Raw genomic sequence first — 14,180 nt, 5'->3', positions numbered from 1 at the left:
CTGTGTCGAGGCACACTTTGATAGTAAATAAAATTGACTTCATAGCTTTCACTAAAAAGGTTATCAACATGACTTGCTGGGTGCATGATTATTGTGGTTAGGGTAAGAGAGTTATTAGGAGTAACAAATGTTATTGTCGACATGATTTTTGAAATGCTGAATAATCCTAAAGCCTAAGGAAGGTGTCTCAGCATGATGGAAGGATTTACATTTTCTTATTTTATTTAGCCTTTATTTAACTAGGCAAGTCAGTTAAGAACAAATTCATATTTACAATGATGGCCTACCCCAGCCAAACCCGGACGACGCTCGTCCAATTCTGCGCCGCCCTATGGGACTCCCAATCACAGGTGGTTGGGGGGTGGTTTGGGGATGGGGGAGGGTTTGTCAGAAATTAGTAGGGATTTATTTGTTTATTTATTTTTCTTAGTAGTACAGAATTAGGCAAACCATTATTGATTGCACTCTCCAGAACAATAGGTGGCGGCATGCACTTTAAACATTACCCTTGAAGGTCTCCTGCACGGAAATAGTTGGAGGGAGTGGATCTGAGGAAGCTATGGCAGTGGACGCCCAGCAGCCAGTTGAGATTCCGAATGTCGTTCTCCAGTTGAAGGATACACATACATTGATAGTGAAGGTGGATGCAACGTTTTTGGGTATTCAGGAATAAACAGCTATAACACTGCAGGGAATACTGACTGAAGATGATCCCCCCCCTACCAGGCCCCCGAGCCTGTGTTGGGATGTGATTTGGATTGACTATGACTGAAGGAGTGGGATGTATTTTTTTTGTATCTATTTTTGTATGATGTCATTTTATTTCCCCTTTCCACAATGGATTTTGTATTTTTCTCAAGTTCATTACCTGTACAGTAGGTGGAGGCATGTACATTAAATTAGTGTGAACGCCATTATGAGCGAAGAAGAGAACATTTGAAATAGACAAGATTGGTGGCGTACATATTGTTTGACTACTTCATGGGGCAAAATATTTATTTATTTTAATAAGGAAGCATTATAAAACTTATCAAATAAAACACCTGCAACTGGGCACGGACATTTTTGAAGATACATGTTTGGCCGAATACAGAACGAAGATAGTATCACCAATACCAGGTTAGTTGAAAAATCTAGGGCAACGTTTTGTACAGGCAAACCTGTAATGTCCAGTAAAGAATACCAAAAATCTGGTGTCCTAACTCTGTAGTCAACCAGCCCAAGCAGTTCATAGATGTTCAATTGTTGGTGACAAAAACAATCATATATATATTTTTTAAACAAACATGCCATTACAAGATATCAAACAAATGTGGGAAGGCTCAGAGGCTACTCAAGCCACCTCTCACTCTGCAATCACCTGCTGACAAGCACAACTGTGACCAATCAGGGATCACATCAAGCCGGCTACTGGCACTCTCAGAACACAACCTAGTTTCTGCTGCCCTCTAGGCATTGGAAGTGTACTGTCTAAAACTCTAGGCGGTGCCCAACACACTTAGTAGGAGGGGAGTGGAAGGAGTTTTCTAGAGGCTAGTTAAATAGATCTTATGATTGCCAAAGTAATAAAGCACAGTGATGGCAACCAAAGACTAGGAAAGACAACCAGACACAGACATAACTGTGAGAAAGGAAAACCTTGTCTGCTTTCCTAGTTTCAGTCAAGCTATGTCATACCGGAGCAACGAGCATTCAGAGAAACCTGGAGAGCAGAGTGGGATTTTTTACAATAACCATATTATAGTTGGCTGATGTTTTCCATCTCGACACTGTACGATGGAAGTGGAATAGAGACACCAGAGGTGAGATAAGTATTTTTTTTAAATTCTGTAGAAATTAATGTTCCAGCACCAGATCAATGGTTGTTGTGGGTGGATCCCATTATGATTTTATGTGTGAGTCATCTCAGGTCCATGATATACCTAACCTTTATCTTATTAATCCACCTGGCTGTTACTAAACTAGTCTTACACAAAGGCATGATGTCACTGTTTCACGAGCTGTGTTTTTCTTATCCATTTAACGGGTTATATATACAGTGCCTTCGGAAAGTATTCAGACCCCTTGATTTTTTCCACATTTTTTTAGGTTACAGCCTTATTCTAAAATTGATTAAATCGTTTTTTCCCCTCATCAATCTACACACAATACCCCATAATGACAAAGCAAAAACAGGTTTTTAGAAATGTTTGCTCATTTATAAAAAATAAAAAAAAATAGAAATATCACATTTACATAAGTATTCAGACCCTTTACTCAGTACTTTGTTGAATCACCTTTGGCAGCAATTACAGCCTTGAATCTTCTTGGGTATGACACTACAAGCTTGGCACACATGTATTTGGGGAGTTTCTCCCATTCTTCTCTGCAGATCCTCTCAAGCTCTGTCAGGTTGCATGGGGAGCGTTGCAGCACAGATATGTTTAGGTCTCTCCAGAGATGTTAGATCGGGTTTAAGCCCGGGCTCTGGCTGGACCACTCAAGGACATTTAGAGACTTGTCCCGAAGCCACTCCTGCATTGTCTTGGCTGTGTGCTTAGGGTCGTCGTCCTGTTGGAAGGTGAACCTTCGCCCCAGTCTGAGGTCCTGAGCGCACGTGAACAGGTTTTCATCAAGGATCTCCGTTCACCTTTGCCTCAATCCTGACTAGTCTCCCAGTCCCTGCCGCTGAAAAACAACCCAACAGCATGATGATTCCACCACCATGCTTCATAGTAGGGATGGTGCCAGGTTTCCAGGCATTCAGGCCAAAGAGTTCAATCTTGGTTTCGTCAGACCAGAGAATCTTGTTTCTCATGGTCTGAGAGTCTTTAGATGCCTTTTGGCAAACTCCAAGAGGGCTGTCATGTGCATTTTACTGAGGAGTGGCTTCTGTCTGGCCACTCTACCATAAAGGCCTGATTGGTGGAGTGCTGCAGAGATGGTTGTCCTTCTGGAAGATTCTCCCATCACCACAGAGGAATTCTAGAGCTCTGTCAGAGTGACCATCGGGTTCTTTGTCACCTCCCTGACCAAGGCCCTTCTCCCCCGATTGCGTAGTTTGGCCGGGCGGCCAGCTCTAGATCTTTTAAAAGGTTACTGGCAGGTTCCGTTAACCTCACGTGCTTCTGAGATTTCTGCCTTTGATGCAGAATGCACCAGCCACTTTCCAATGACTGGTTAACTCCGTATTAGCTGGCGTTCCCAATTGTAGTGCCTACATTGATGATCTAGTGATTTATTCGTCTGCGTGGTCAGATCATGTTAACTCTCTAAGGGTAGTATGTGGACGTTTGGCAGCTGCTTCTCTAACCCTGAACTTGGCAAAGTGCGAGTTTGGGAAGGCCACGGTTACCTATCTCGGCAAAGAGGTTGGCCATGGACAGGTGCGCCCTGTTGATGCCAAGGTCTTGGCTAGATTGTTTGAGTCCGGCTAGATTGTTTGAGTGGACCCCTGATTGTCAGGTAGCTTTTGATACTGCTGAAGCACTCTTATGTAATACCCCTGTACTTGCTGCTCCGGATTTTGAACAACGGTTTAAACTTGAGGTAGATGCTAGTGACAGAGGTGCTGGTGCTGTTCTACTGCAGCAGGACAAGAGTGGAGTGGATAATCCTGTTTGTTATTTTTCTCGAAAGTTTAACAAATGTCAGGCTAACTATGCAACCATCGAACAAGAAGCTCTAGCTTTGTTGTTAGCGCTGCAATACTTTGAAGTATATATTGGTTCCAGTGCCCTACCAGTGATCGTATATACTGACCATAACCCCTTAGTGTTTCTCCATCGTATGTACAACCAGAACCAGCGCCTTATGCGTTGGGCGCTTATTGTGCAGAATTATAATTTGTAGATCCGCCACAAAAAGGGTTCTGAAAATGTATTGGCAGATGCTTTGTCTCGTTTTTAAAAATGTATGATTTTTGTATGTCTCGTTAGGTTGCCTTTGCTTGTTAAACTTGTTAGTATTTGTTGTAAATACTTTGGTCGCAATCCTTATAGGGTTGCTCTTTTAACGGTGGGAGTGTTACGGATACAGGTATCCTGTGTGTATTTGTTTTCTCTCCTTCTGCCCTAGTCACAGGTGGCAGCCATCAGTCGCCAATCTGAAGACACACCTGCTCCTTTTCCCTTACCCAATCACATCCCCTTTCCTTTGGTTTAAAAGAAACCCAATCAGTTGTCTCTGGAGCTATCTCTCTTTTGTTTTTGCGCCTACATCTCACATTGTCCGTTATCATGTGAGTATGTATTGCTGTGATGTATGGTTTGTTTGTTGGTGGGAGAAGGGGATACCAAGCCAAGTCGCCCTTGGGCATACATTACCCGTAGGAAAACTTTGTCTAAGTACCCTAGTTAGAACTGGGCGGACCACCCACTATATTTTATTGGTTAGTTAGCTAGCTGTTCTTGAAGCAGGCAAGACTAGCTTAGGTTTAAAAAATATATATATATTAGTTCTTTCCTTTGGTCCAGCTCAGCCACCCATTACCGTGTGTTTGAACAATAAACCTAAAATGCTGCAGAAATATTTTGGTACCCTTCCCCAGATCTGTACCTCAACACAATCCTGTCTCGGCGCGCTACAGACAATTCCTTCAACATCATGGCTTGGTTTTTGCTCTGACATGCACTGTCAACGGTGGGATCTCATATAGACAGGTGTGTGCCTTTACAGATCATGCCCAATCAACTGAATTTACCACAGGTGGACTCCAATCAAGTTGTAGAAACATCTCAAGGATGATCAATAGAAACAGGATGCGCCTGAGCTAAGTGTCTGAATACTTATAGATTTCTGAGGAGTTAAATGTTTTTTTTTATTCATTTTAGAATATGGCTCTAAAGTAACAAAATTTGAAAAAAGTCAAGGGGTCTGAATACTTTCCGAAGGCACTGTATATAAAAAAATACATGGTTGATTGTAAAAGAAGTTCTAAGAAATTATGTTTAGAATGTTGCAACTTGTAAGTCGCTCTGGATAAGAGCGTCTGCTAAATGACTTAAATGTAAATGTAAATGTAATGTTCAGCTCTATTCACGGAATCGTGAAATTGGTGGTGGACTGCTGGTCTTGATAGAGGGAGGGAGGTATGGGGAGAGGGAGAGTCAGACAGAGAGAGGTGGATATTATTGATGATATTATAAAAGGTTTATAAAATGTATTATGAAAATAGATTTGGATGATGTGTTTTGACTGGCAGAGCTCCCTTTCCTACTACTGGAATTCTACTATGGGGGTCAGTATGTTATATACTGTAAAGGACATGTAATTCAGATATGCAACCCAGTTCCCCCTGCCTGGATCATCAGCTGATCATTCAGTGTATTGGTTTGGGCCTCCTAATTGCTCTGAAGCCCTTTGGGAAACGTGTTTGTCAGTGTTACTACAAACAGATCAACCACCCCTTCTTTGGTTGAGGCAGTGGTACATTCCTGCATGTCTCAATGCTGAAGCCTTACCTGGATGTTGCGAGAACGGCCTCATTACAGCAGAGATAGGGGGGTAAATGGGATCAGGGTTGGAGAGGGATTAACCTCCTAATGGTGCTCTATATAGAGTTTTGATGGTGTAATCTGCACAGTGACCACAGATTCAGCACAGACACTGTAAAAACAAGTTCAATCTCTCTCTTCTACTGTCCCACGGCTGAAAGAAAAGGACAGAAAAAAGACATAAGGGATACAAAAATAAAAAGAAGAGAAAATAAGCTTTATAATATAGAAGGAAATCTACTACTGAGGTTGACAAGCCATTAACATCATAAGAACAAGGATAACAACACCATACACAACAGCAATTCAACACTACAGGGAGCCAAAAAGACACAAATATGACTAAGGGAAAGGTAAAGATTCCTCTCTCTTATCAAATTACTATTTCAAAGCTGATGTGAACAGAAATTGGTTGTTGTTCTGAATTTCCAATTCCAGACATTATATGTGGTTTTCTCTCTGATATACTATAGAATATCATCATAGACTATAGTCTAAAAAAGAGAGAAAGAGAGACAGACAAATATTTCTCTATTTCTTAAATGTTATGCTCATTCACTGTAAACAAGTCTCTGGTCGTGTTCCCCTGCTCAGACGTTGCATGCATCAACCAATAGTTTCGTGCCAGGTCATCGACTGTGCCGTCGGGCACAAGATTGCTATAACATATGATGTGGTTAGCTGATATGTAAACTACCTATCCAGGCGTTGTAAGATCTGGAATGCGTCAACAACACCTGGGCAGAGGAACGCGCCCTATATGTCGGCCAAACTAAGATGGCTGCCTACTGAGAGTATCCTAATCCTTATCCTATCCTCAACACTGATGAAACATGGAGGTTTGTTTACACTGATACAGGCCACTATGTGTAGCCTATCTGGATTATCAGTGGATCACAAGGAGTTGAATGCATGAATAGAATCATGTATAGAATACAATATAGCAAGTTTATAAATTGTTTATCCTTCACATGTTATCCTTCACTTGCCCATTTTGTCTTATAGCAGCAAAAGGAAGTTGAGTTGAAAGAAGTTGAGTTGGATCAAGTAAGTTTTATGTTAAAAGAGAGCAGAGCCGGATCTAGCCTTTTGGGGGCCCCAAGCGAGATCTGGTTGGGGGCCCCTCCCACCTCACGACCTAAAACATGACTCGATAGAATATTAGTTAGTTTCAAGCCATGCTTCATGGCTATAGCTACGTATGTTTCCATTAACTTGTCGTATGTTTCCATTAACTACATACATTGAGCTCCAAAAGTATTGGGACAGGGAAAATGTTGTTGTTCTTTTGGCTCTGTACTTTAAATGATTTAAATGACTATGAGCTTTAATTTGAGGGTATTTTCATCCATATCGGGTGAACCGTTTAGAAATTACAGCACTTCTTGTACATAGTCCCCCCATTTTAGGGGACCACAAGTATTGGGACAAATTCACTTATGTGTATTAAAGTAGTAAAAAGTTAAGTATTTGGTCCCATATTCATAGTACGAAATGACTACATCAAGCTTGTGGAGTCACTTTTATTGTAAATAATAATAGAATATGTTTCTAAACACTTCTACGTGAATGTGGATGCCAACATGATTACAGATAATCCTGAATGAATCGTGAATAATGATGAGTGACAAAGTTACAGATGCACAGATATCATACCCCCAAGACATGCTGACCTCTCACCCTTACAATAACAGGGGAGGTTAGCATTTTTTGTGGTGTATTATATTTGTGCATATCATTTCAAATCCAAAGTGCTCGAGTACAGAGCCAAAACAACAGCAGAATTGTCCCTGTCACAATACTTTTGGGCTCAATGTATAAAGACTGGTATCTCTGATCATTTGTGTATCGCACCATATACTCAGCTGTCTCCAAGGACAGGCAAAGAACACCCACCCAGCTATGAAGAGGCTTCTGCAGGTAATAGCAAAACATCTTTGTATCTCAACTAGTCAGTTACACAGGATATCTCATCCCCTTCTATCAATGGACACCTTTCTGGCTACAGCATGCAGTGGTCTTCTACTGCCGGACGCACACCAACCACCTTACTATAGAACAAAGACAAATGGGCAGGAAAGGAGAATACCTAGTCAGTTGTACAACTGAATGCATTCAACTGAAATGTGTCTTCCGCATTTAACCCAACCCCTCTGAATCAGAGAGGTTCGGTGGGCTGCCTTAATCAACATCCACGTCATTGGCGCCCGGGGAACAGTGGGTTAACTGCCTTGCTCAGGGGAAAAATTACAGATTTTTTACTTGTCAGCTTGGGGATTCGATCCAGCAACCTTTTGGTTACTGGCCAAACGCTCCTACCCGCCAGGCTACCTGCCGCCAACATTTTAGCGTGTGGTGTAACCAGGGTGGCAGGTAGCCAAGCGGTTAAGAGCATTGGGACAGTAACTGAAAGATTGCTAGTTTGAACCCTCGAGCTGACTAGTCGAAAAATCTGTCAATGTGCCCTTGAGCAAGGCACTTAACCGTAATTGCTCCTGTAAGTCGCTCTGGATAAGAGCGTCTGCTAAGTGATGTAACATGTAAATGTCAGTGTTGAATCTTTACACATCTGCTGTTATAACAAGATGTTTAGCTCTCCGTCTTCCCTCCCTGTCAGACTATGAGGAGATGCAAACCCAGTTCTCTTGGGACGACCAGGCCGTCAGGAGGATCTTCATCAGAAAGGTACTGAAACAGCGAGGGACCGCCTGAACTTAGAAGAACCACTCGTCCAATAAGAAACACTTGTTTTAGTCTTCCGTTATCCTTCCAGATAATGATATTACTGTCACTGAGCTACACAGACTTTTCTAAGCATGTCACCCATGTTACTACATGCATGATCTAGCATGTAGTATGGTATTTTGAGGGTGTATCTGGGCCGTCCCCTCTTATTCCACCTCTATGTATCCTTATAGGTCTATGCCATCCTGATGATCCAATTCTTTGTGACTGTGGCCATTGTTGCTCTCTTCACATTCTGGTATGTATCATTTCCAATACATTGCAAATATATCCAAAACATAAATATCCAATACATTTGATGAACATTGAGTGTGTGTGTACTCTACATAGTGTAACATTCTCTCATTTCTCCACAGTGCACCAGTGAGGTTCTACATTCAGACACACCCCCACCTGTACATGTGTTCCTAGTAAGTGACAACTAACATCTTGATTGACATGTCCTGACTTTTCCTCAACTAGACAGTGAATCCCAAACCAGCCCCTCAACCCTACCAACTTGCTTGCAGGGCCCTCCGTTGTCACGTGTTGCTGACGAAACTCTGAGGGTGACTTCAAGATTGGTGAGGGGATCAAATAAACCCTTCAACTTTGGGACACACTCGTGACTTGAATGATGGAATTCATGTTCGACATTTCAATAATAAAATTAGCAGGACTTTCAAATGAGAAAATTCCCCCTGTTACAAGATATAAACCTCAGTAACAGTATTTAATATTATTCTAAATCAGACACAAAGAAATACAAGCCTCCATTATTTTGTATAGAGCAAACTCAAAAACAAATTGCTGCGTTATGGGATACCACTTCGCTCAGCGTAGCCAGATAGGAAGAGGCAAAGCGAGACATTTTACTCGACCCAAAATCTGTGCACGAAAATAAGCCCACGAAGTGAGGAGTTTTTCTATGGAGGTCAATGAGGGCCGCCGAATTTGGTCAACAAAAATGTAATTGCTAATTTGCTACGTGAGGCTTATTTGATCTAATATAAGTTTCATAATGGATAGGTTATTAAGAATGCACTGATATAAGTGGACGCACGTGGTATTTCCGCATCTTACCAAAAAATTACTTTATATCGGAGTCCCGCCTGCATTCCTTCTTTGATGACATGTATTTCCATTGTTAGAGCGGTCACTCAAATATCTTGTCAATATAGTAGACAATCTTTAGTGTAGCTAAGTGCTATCTGTGCTATCTGAGGGTCTATTAGCCTGGCTGACGTGACTCACAGCACCCGGAGAGCTCACACACTGGTCTGGACAGGAGGCCTTTGTAAATACAGTATTCGCTCAGAAATTGAGCCGACACATTGATTTGTTCCCTCAAATATATCATACATCTACATTTTTCCTCGGGTGTTGAGACCTCTGGTTGTTTGGATTTGAAAATCCAGCCATTGTAATGGAAGGGGGCAGTGCGCTGGGGCTATGTGGCTGTGCATGTTAGTGATGTGCAGGTCAGCTGTTTGTTCACCCACACCTGCCCGCAATTGCTAATAACCCATCCACAACCGCCCAACTATATGTGATAAAGTGAAAATCTGAGGCCTGAGGCAAATATAGAAAAATGCGCTGTACAGTCAGATGGCGGAACTATTTTTTGACAGGCCTTTTTTTAGATAGGCCTATGTTTCTGCTTATCATTTCTGACATATGGTAGGCTATTTGTTAGTCAACGTGTCTATAATTAGATAAATGCAGCTTCTCTTCTGGCATTACTTGTTGCCCTAGAAGACTAAAGAAACCCTTGCTCACCAGAATAATGTAATGAATTGATAGATTGAATTCTCCAGTCTAGTTGACACTGGTAAAGTTCTCTTTGTCTTTCCTCTTTCATCTCTGCTTCTTGCTTGTTATGAGTCAACCCGAGCATCACTCGTGCCTGTGGGTGTTTTAGTGAGACAGACACAGAGGAGCACCAACCAGTAAAAGCACAGCACTCTTCATTATCGACGCATCACGCCAACAGCATCAAAACAGCCTTTCCAGCCTCTGAAGTCAGGAGGACTTTGAATTAGGTGTTAGCCAGACTACTAATTAGCCCCTACACCCTCTATCATTTTCACTCCCTCAGGTTTGGGAGACTTGTGCATATGGCGGCTGCGCGCGTGAACGCGCAAATGGTGGGCCGGTGGGTAACGGGAAGGGGGTGATTAGCTATGTAATTGTGTTAATAATGAACTTTTTGCTCTTTTTGCTTTTTAACAGCATGATGTTCTTGACCACCTACATCGCATTGAACTGCTGTGGTGAACAAATCAGGTAAGAGTTTCCCTCCTATGAAAATTACAATCTGGGTAGTACACTGCACTTACATCAAATCTCGACAGTCATATCAAAAAACAGATGTAATATTCACTAAATCAAATAGTGAATGTAGTTTTAATACACATGAACACCAACACTTATTACACATTAAGCAGGTGTATAACACAGTAATGTATTTATAACATTATTCCTAGATAATGGTTGTGATCGTCCATTGTAAATGATAACTTGCAATATTATAGAGTGAATTCACCAACCTGAATTGTCTGTATCTCTATAATAGGAGACAGTTTCCCTGGAACCTTGTTCTGCTGGCTCTCTTTGTGAGTATGATGAGTAACAAATATTAAACAAATAGAGAGAATAGCATGTACTCAATACTCACCCTACCTGTCTGTGCACCTGATTGACTCTGCTCTGTGTTTGTCTCTGTTCTGTCTGTTCTCAGACTCTCAGCCTGGCCTGCATGATGGGCTTTGTGTCCAGGTAAATGACTTGTGTTTATTGTGTGTGTGGGGAAAGGGAAAAGGAAAGGGGGATACCCAGTCATGCATTCAACCGAGTTAGTTAGGGGCTAAAATGTTGACATCAATTATTTATGATACGATAAGAATGAATTAACACATCTATCAACATCTACAAAGTATGGGTAGGATGAATGGTTGATGGATTAACCAACTCTGTTTCTCCAGCTTCTACAACACCAAGTCAGTGGTCCTGTGTCTAGGCATCACTGCTCTGGTGTGTATGTCTGTCACCATCTTCAGCTTCCAGACCAAGGTGATAAAAATGACCCCAATCACCACACAAGCTTCCTACTCATTGAAATAAAAACATACAGATAACGTAAATAGTTATGAATGAAATTAGTATGTATCACTAGGGCCAGGAGTTTTACTTTACCACATGACCTGACCAGGAAAAACTCCTAACCCTATGTATCAGTGCAATCTTTTGTTAAATTGTTTTCTTCTGAATATGCTGCAATCAGATAGATCATGTGTGCAGTTTAACAACACACCCCTATTCTCTCTCCCTTGTTTCCTACTGTAGATTGACTTCACCTCCTACCAGGGAGTCCTGTTTGTCCTGACCATGGTCATGCTGTTCTGTTGCATCATACTCTCCATCGTCATCCCCTTCGGATATGTAAGTAGCCCGTCTGCCTGCTTAGCTTCCATTAACAGCTGACACTGTAAATAAGGACAATTAGGTCACATGATGGCGTGATGTGTACCTTTCCAGAAGGCGATAAGAATAGTTGTGAGGGACTGATAGTGAGTTTATATATAGAGTAAGGCTTTTGGCCCTCACTCGCCCTATTTGGGTGGGTAGAGACTAACATGTACAAGATTGATTAGTCCTGGGTATTCCTTTAAAGGGATAGTTCAGGATTTTGACAATGAATCCCTTTATGTTATTTCCCAGTCAGGTAAACTCATGGATATAATTTTTACGTTTCTGCGTCCATTATGCAGGAAGTTAGAGGTAATTTTGTGAGCTTCCTGCATACTGGACACAGAGACATAAAAATGGTATTCATGAGTTCATCTGACTCTGGAGAAGTAGATAAAGGGCTTCATTACCAAAATCCTGAAGTGTCCCTTTAATGTTGTGAGATGATTATAAGCCAGTGTCTTTCCTAGATTGGTGGCCTATCCTCATTAGGATTGTTTGATAAAATTCTTACTGTCCGACACAGGTGCCCTGGTTACAAGCCATCTACGCTGTGATAGGAGCTATCCTCTTCACTCTGGTGAGTGGCAGATATTCTACACGCATTCATCATTGGGAAGGCCCAGAGTTTTTCCTGGTCAAGGTCACATGGTCAAGACAAATTCCTGGCCCTAATCATTGGGTTACAGTCTGTAGCGAAATGGTTTGATCTCAACCCCCCCTCCCTCCCTCCCTCCCTCCCTCCACTCTCTCTTTCTCTCTTAGTTTCTGGCGTTTGACACCCAGCTGCTGATAGGCAACAAGCGCTACACTATGAGTCCAGAGGAATATGTCTTTGCCACCCTGAACCTATACCTGGACATAGTAAACCTGTTCAGCTTCCTACTGTCATGTTTTGGAGGGGGCCGTGACTGATAAATCTGTCTACCCGTCTGTCTCTCAATCTGTTGGGAACCTAAAAACATCTATCAAACTAGATGTCTGTCTATTTCTCATTTGGACCACATGGGTGTTTTGGCTCACTACACTCTCTCAGTCCAATCTCCCTCAACCTTAGAACTTAAAGTGCCACTCCAGTCGCCTTTTCACCTCATTTAACACCTGATTTACTGAACAAAAGGCACATCTCAAAAGGTTGTCCAGTTATGTCCTACTCCTTGAAATTCGTAGTTATGTCTAAAAAACACTATTTTTCTCAAAACATATATATTTTTTACCCTTTATTGTGTGTACTTTACTGTATTTACACTTGGGATATCGCTTTTCAACAGTAAAAGTAAAAAAATAACTGGAGGATGTCTTTAAGAGCTTCTTTCATTTCTGTCTTCTTCTCAAACAACCCTGTCTCTTCTGTGATAAAAAAAATAGGATATTTCTCACATACCATAGTCTCTTGTCCTGACAGGCTGTTTACCTTTAAAAGATTTGGTTCTGAGTGCCGAGATTGCATACCTCACCTTATTTATGGTGAACAGTTGGAGAGCAGGTCAGCTTTGGGAAACAACAAACCTGGCCATTACTTAAAAGGGCACTTACAGTAAGTAAGTAGTGTGTTTGTCTTCTGCTCTGTGTTAGGAAATGATGGTTACAAAAGCACATAACGATAAATAGCATTAACATTTTGAGTCCCAGAATGTTGGTGACACTGATCTAATACTAAAACAGTATAATACTTTAACTTATTGTTCTTTCTAGTCTTCAGGGAAACCGATTTCTGGTTCTTGTCTGTCATCAACTCAGCACAAAGAAGAAAAAAACAAGTAAACATTGATACTGTATCTTTAAAGCATGCTATCTTTCTGTAAATATACCTCTTTCCTGTTTTCCTAAACTATCATATTGATTCAGGAAATCTTTGGAACTCAGCAGGGTTGAGTTTAATTGTCTTAACTATAGTTTTGATATGACAGAGTATCTTCAGATGTGTTTCCTAGATTTAATTTTATTGTCAGTTATTTTGTAAATGTTTACAGATTCTGATCTGGATCAAACACATTGCTAAGGTTCCAGCTTGGAACTACATACTGGAACTTCCAGGTATGGAAAGATAATATTTTCCAAACTACAATGTGATTAGAGTAGTTTCTATATGGGCATGAAGGCTCTGTATCTTGTACGGATTGCTTTTATGCACGTTTAGCTACACAGATACATACAGAATTACTTCAAATCAAAAGGGAAGAAGTTGAAAGAACGATCATATTAGATCCTACAATTGGTTTATCAGTTGCAAGTTCTATTGTGACTCCTCTGTAAGGTTAATGTATAGCCTTTTGAATGCAGTATCATTATTACAATGTCAAGGCTTGGTCAATAAAGTTGTGTTTGGAAGTTACTATGATCTGCCAAAGAGAAAGGAGCTTACACCTTTCGATGGATATCAATCACTTTGGTTACCACATTGAAAAATGTATATTGAACAAACATAATACGATTCGCTCAACACTAAAATAAACTTGGAATTTATGTAATTGACTTGTCTTTCTTTCAATTGTATTCTAAGAATTTAGGTAA

General features: G+C 41.1%; 1 protein-coding gene across 1 annotated transcript; it reads left to right on the top strand.

The window, feature by feature from the left end:
• Positions 1–1,314: 1,314 nt before the first annotated feature.
• LOC139560560 (protein lifeguard 2-like) lies at positions 1,315–14,113 on the top strand. The gene is made up of 12 exons (XM_071377447.1): positions 1,315–1,802; positions 7,340–7,394; positions 8,092–8,159; positions 8,393–8,457; positions 8,576–8,629; positions 10,431–10,484; positions 10,774–10,813; positions 10,939–10,976; positions 11,183–11,270; positions 11,544–11,639; positions 12,193–12,246; positions 12,432–14,113. Exons 1-12 carry the CDS (start codon positions 1,752–1,754, stop codon positions 12,579–12,581), a joined length of 813 nt encoding a protein of 270 aa, XP_071233548.1. The 5' UTR covers positions 1,315–1,751; the 3' UTR covers positions 12,582–14,113.
• Positions 14,114–14,180: the final 67 nt, after the last annotated feature.

This window comes from Salvelinus alpinus, chromosome 2 (genome assembly GCF_045679555.1).
Source record: "Salvelinus alpinus chromosome 2, SLU_Salpinus.1, whole genome shotgun sequence".
In the NCBI taxonomy this organism is placed as follows: domain Eukaryota; kingdom Metazoa; phylum Chordata; class Actinopteri; order Salmoniformes; family Salmonidae; genus Salvelinus; species Salvelinus alpinus.
The sequence above is the reverse complement of the archived record's forward strand: the minus strand, read 5'-3'. Positions and strand labels throughout refer to the sequence as shown.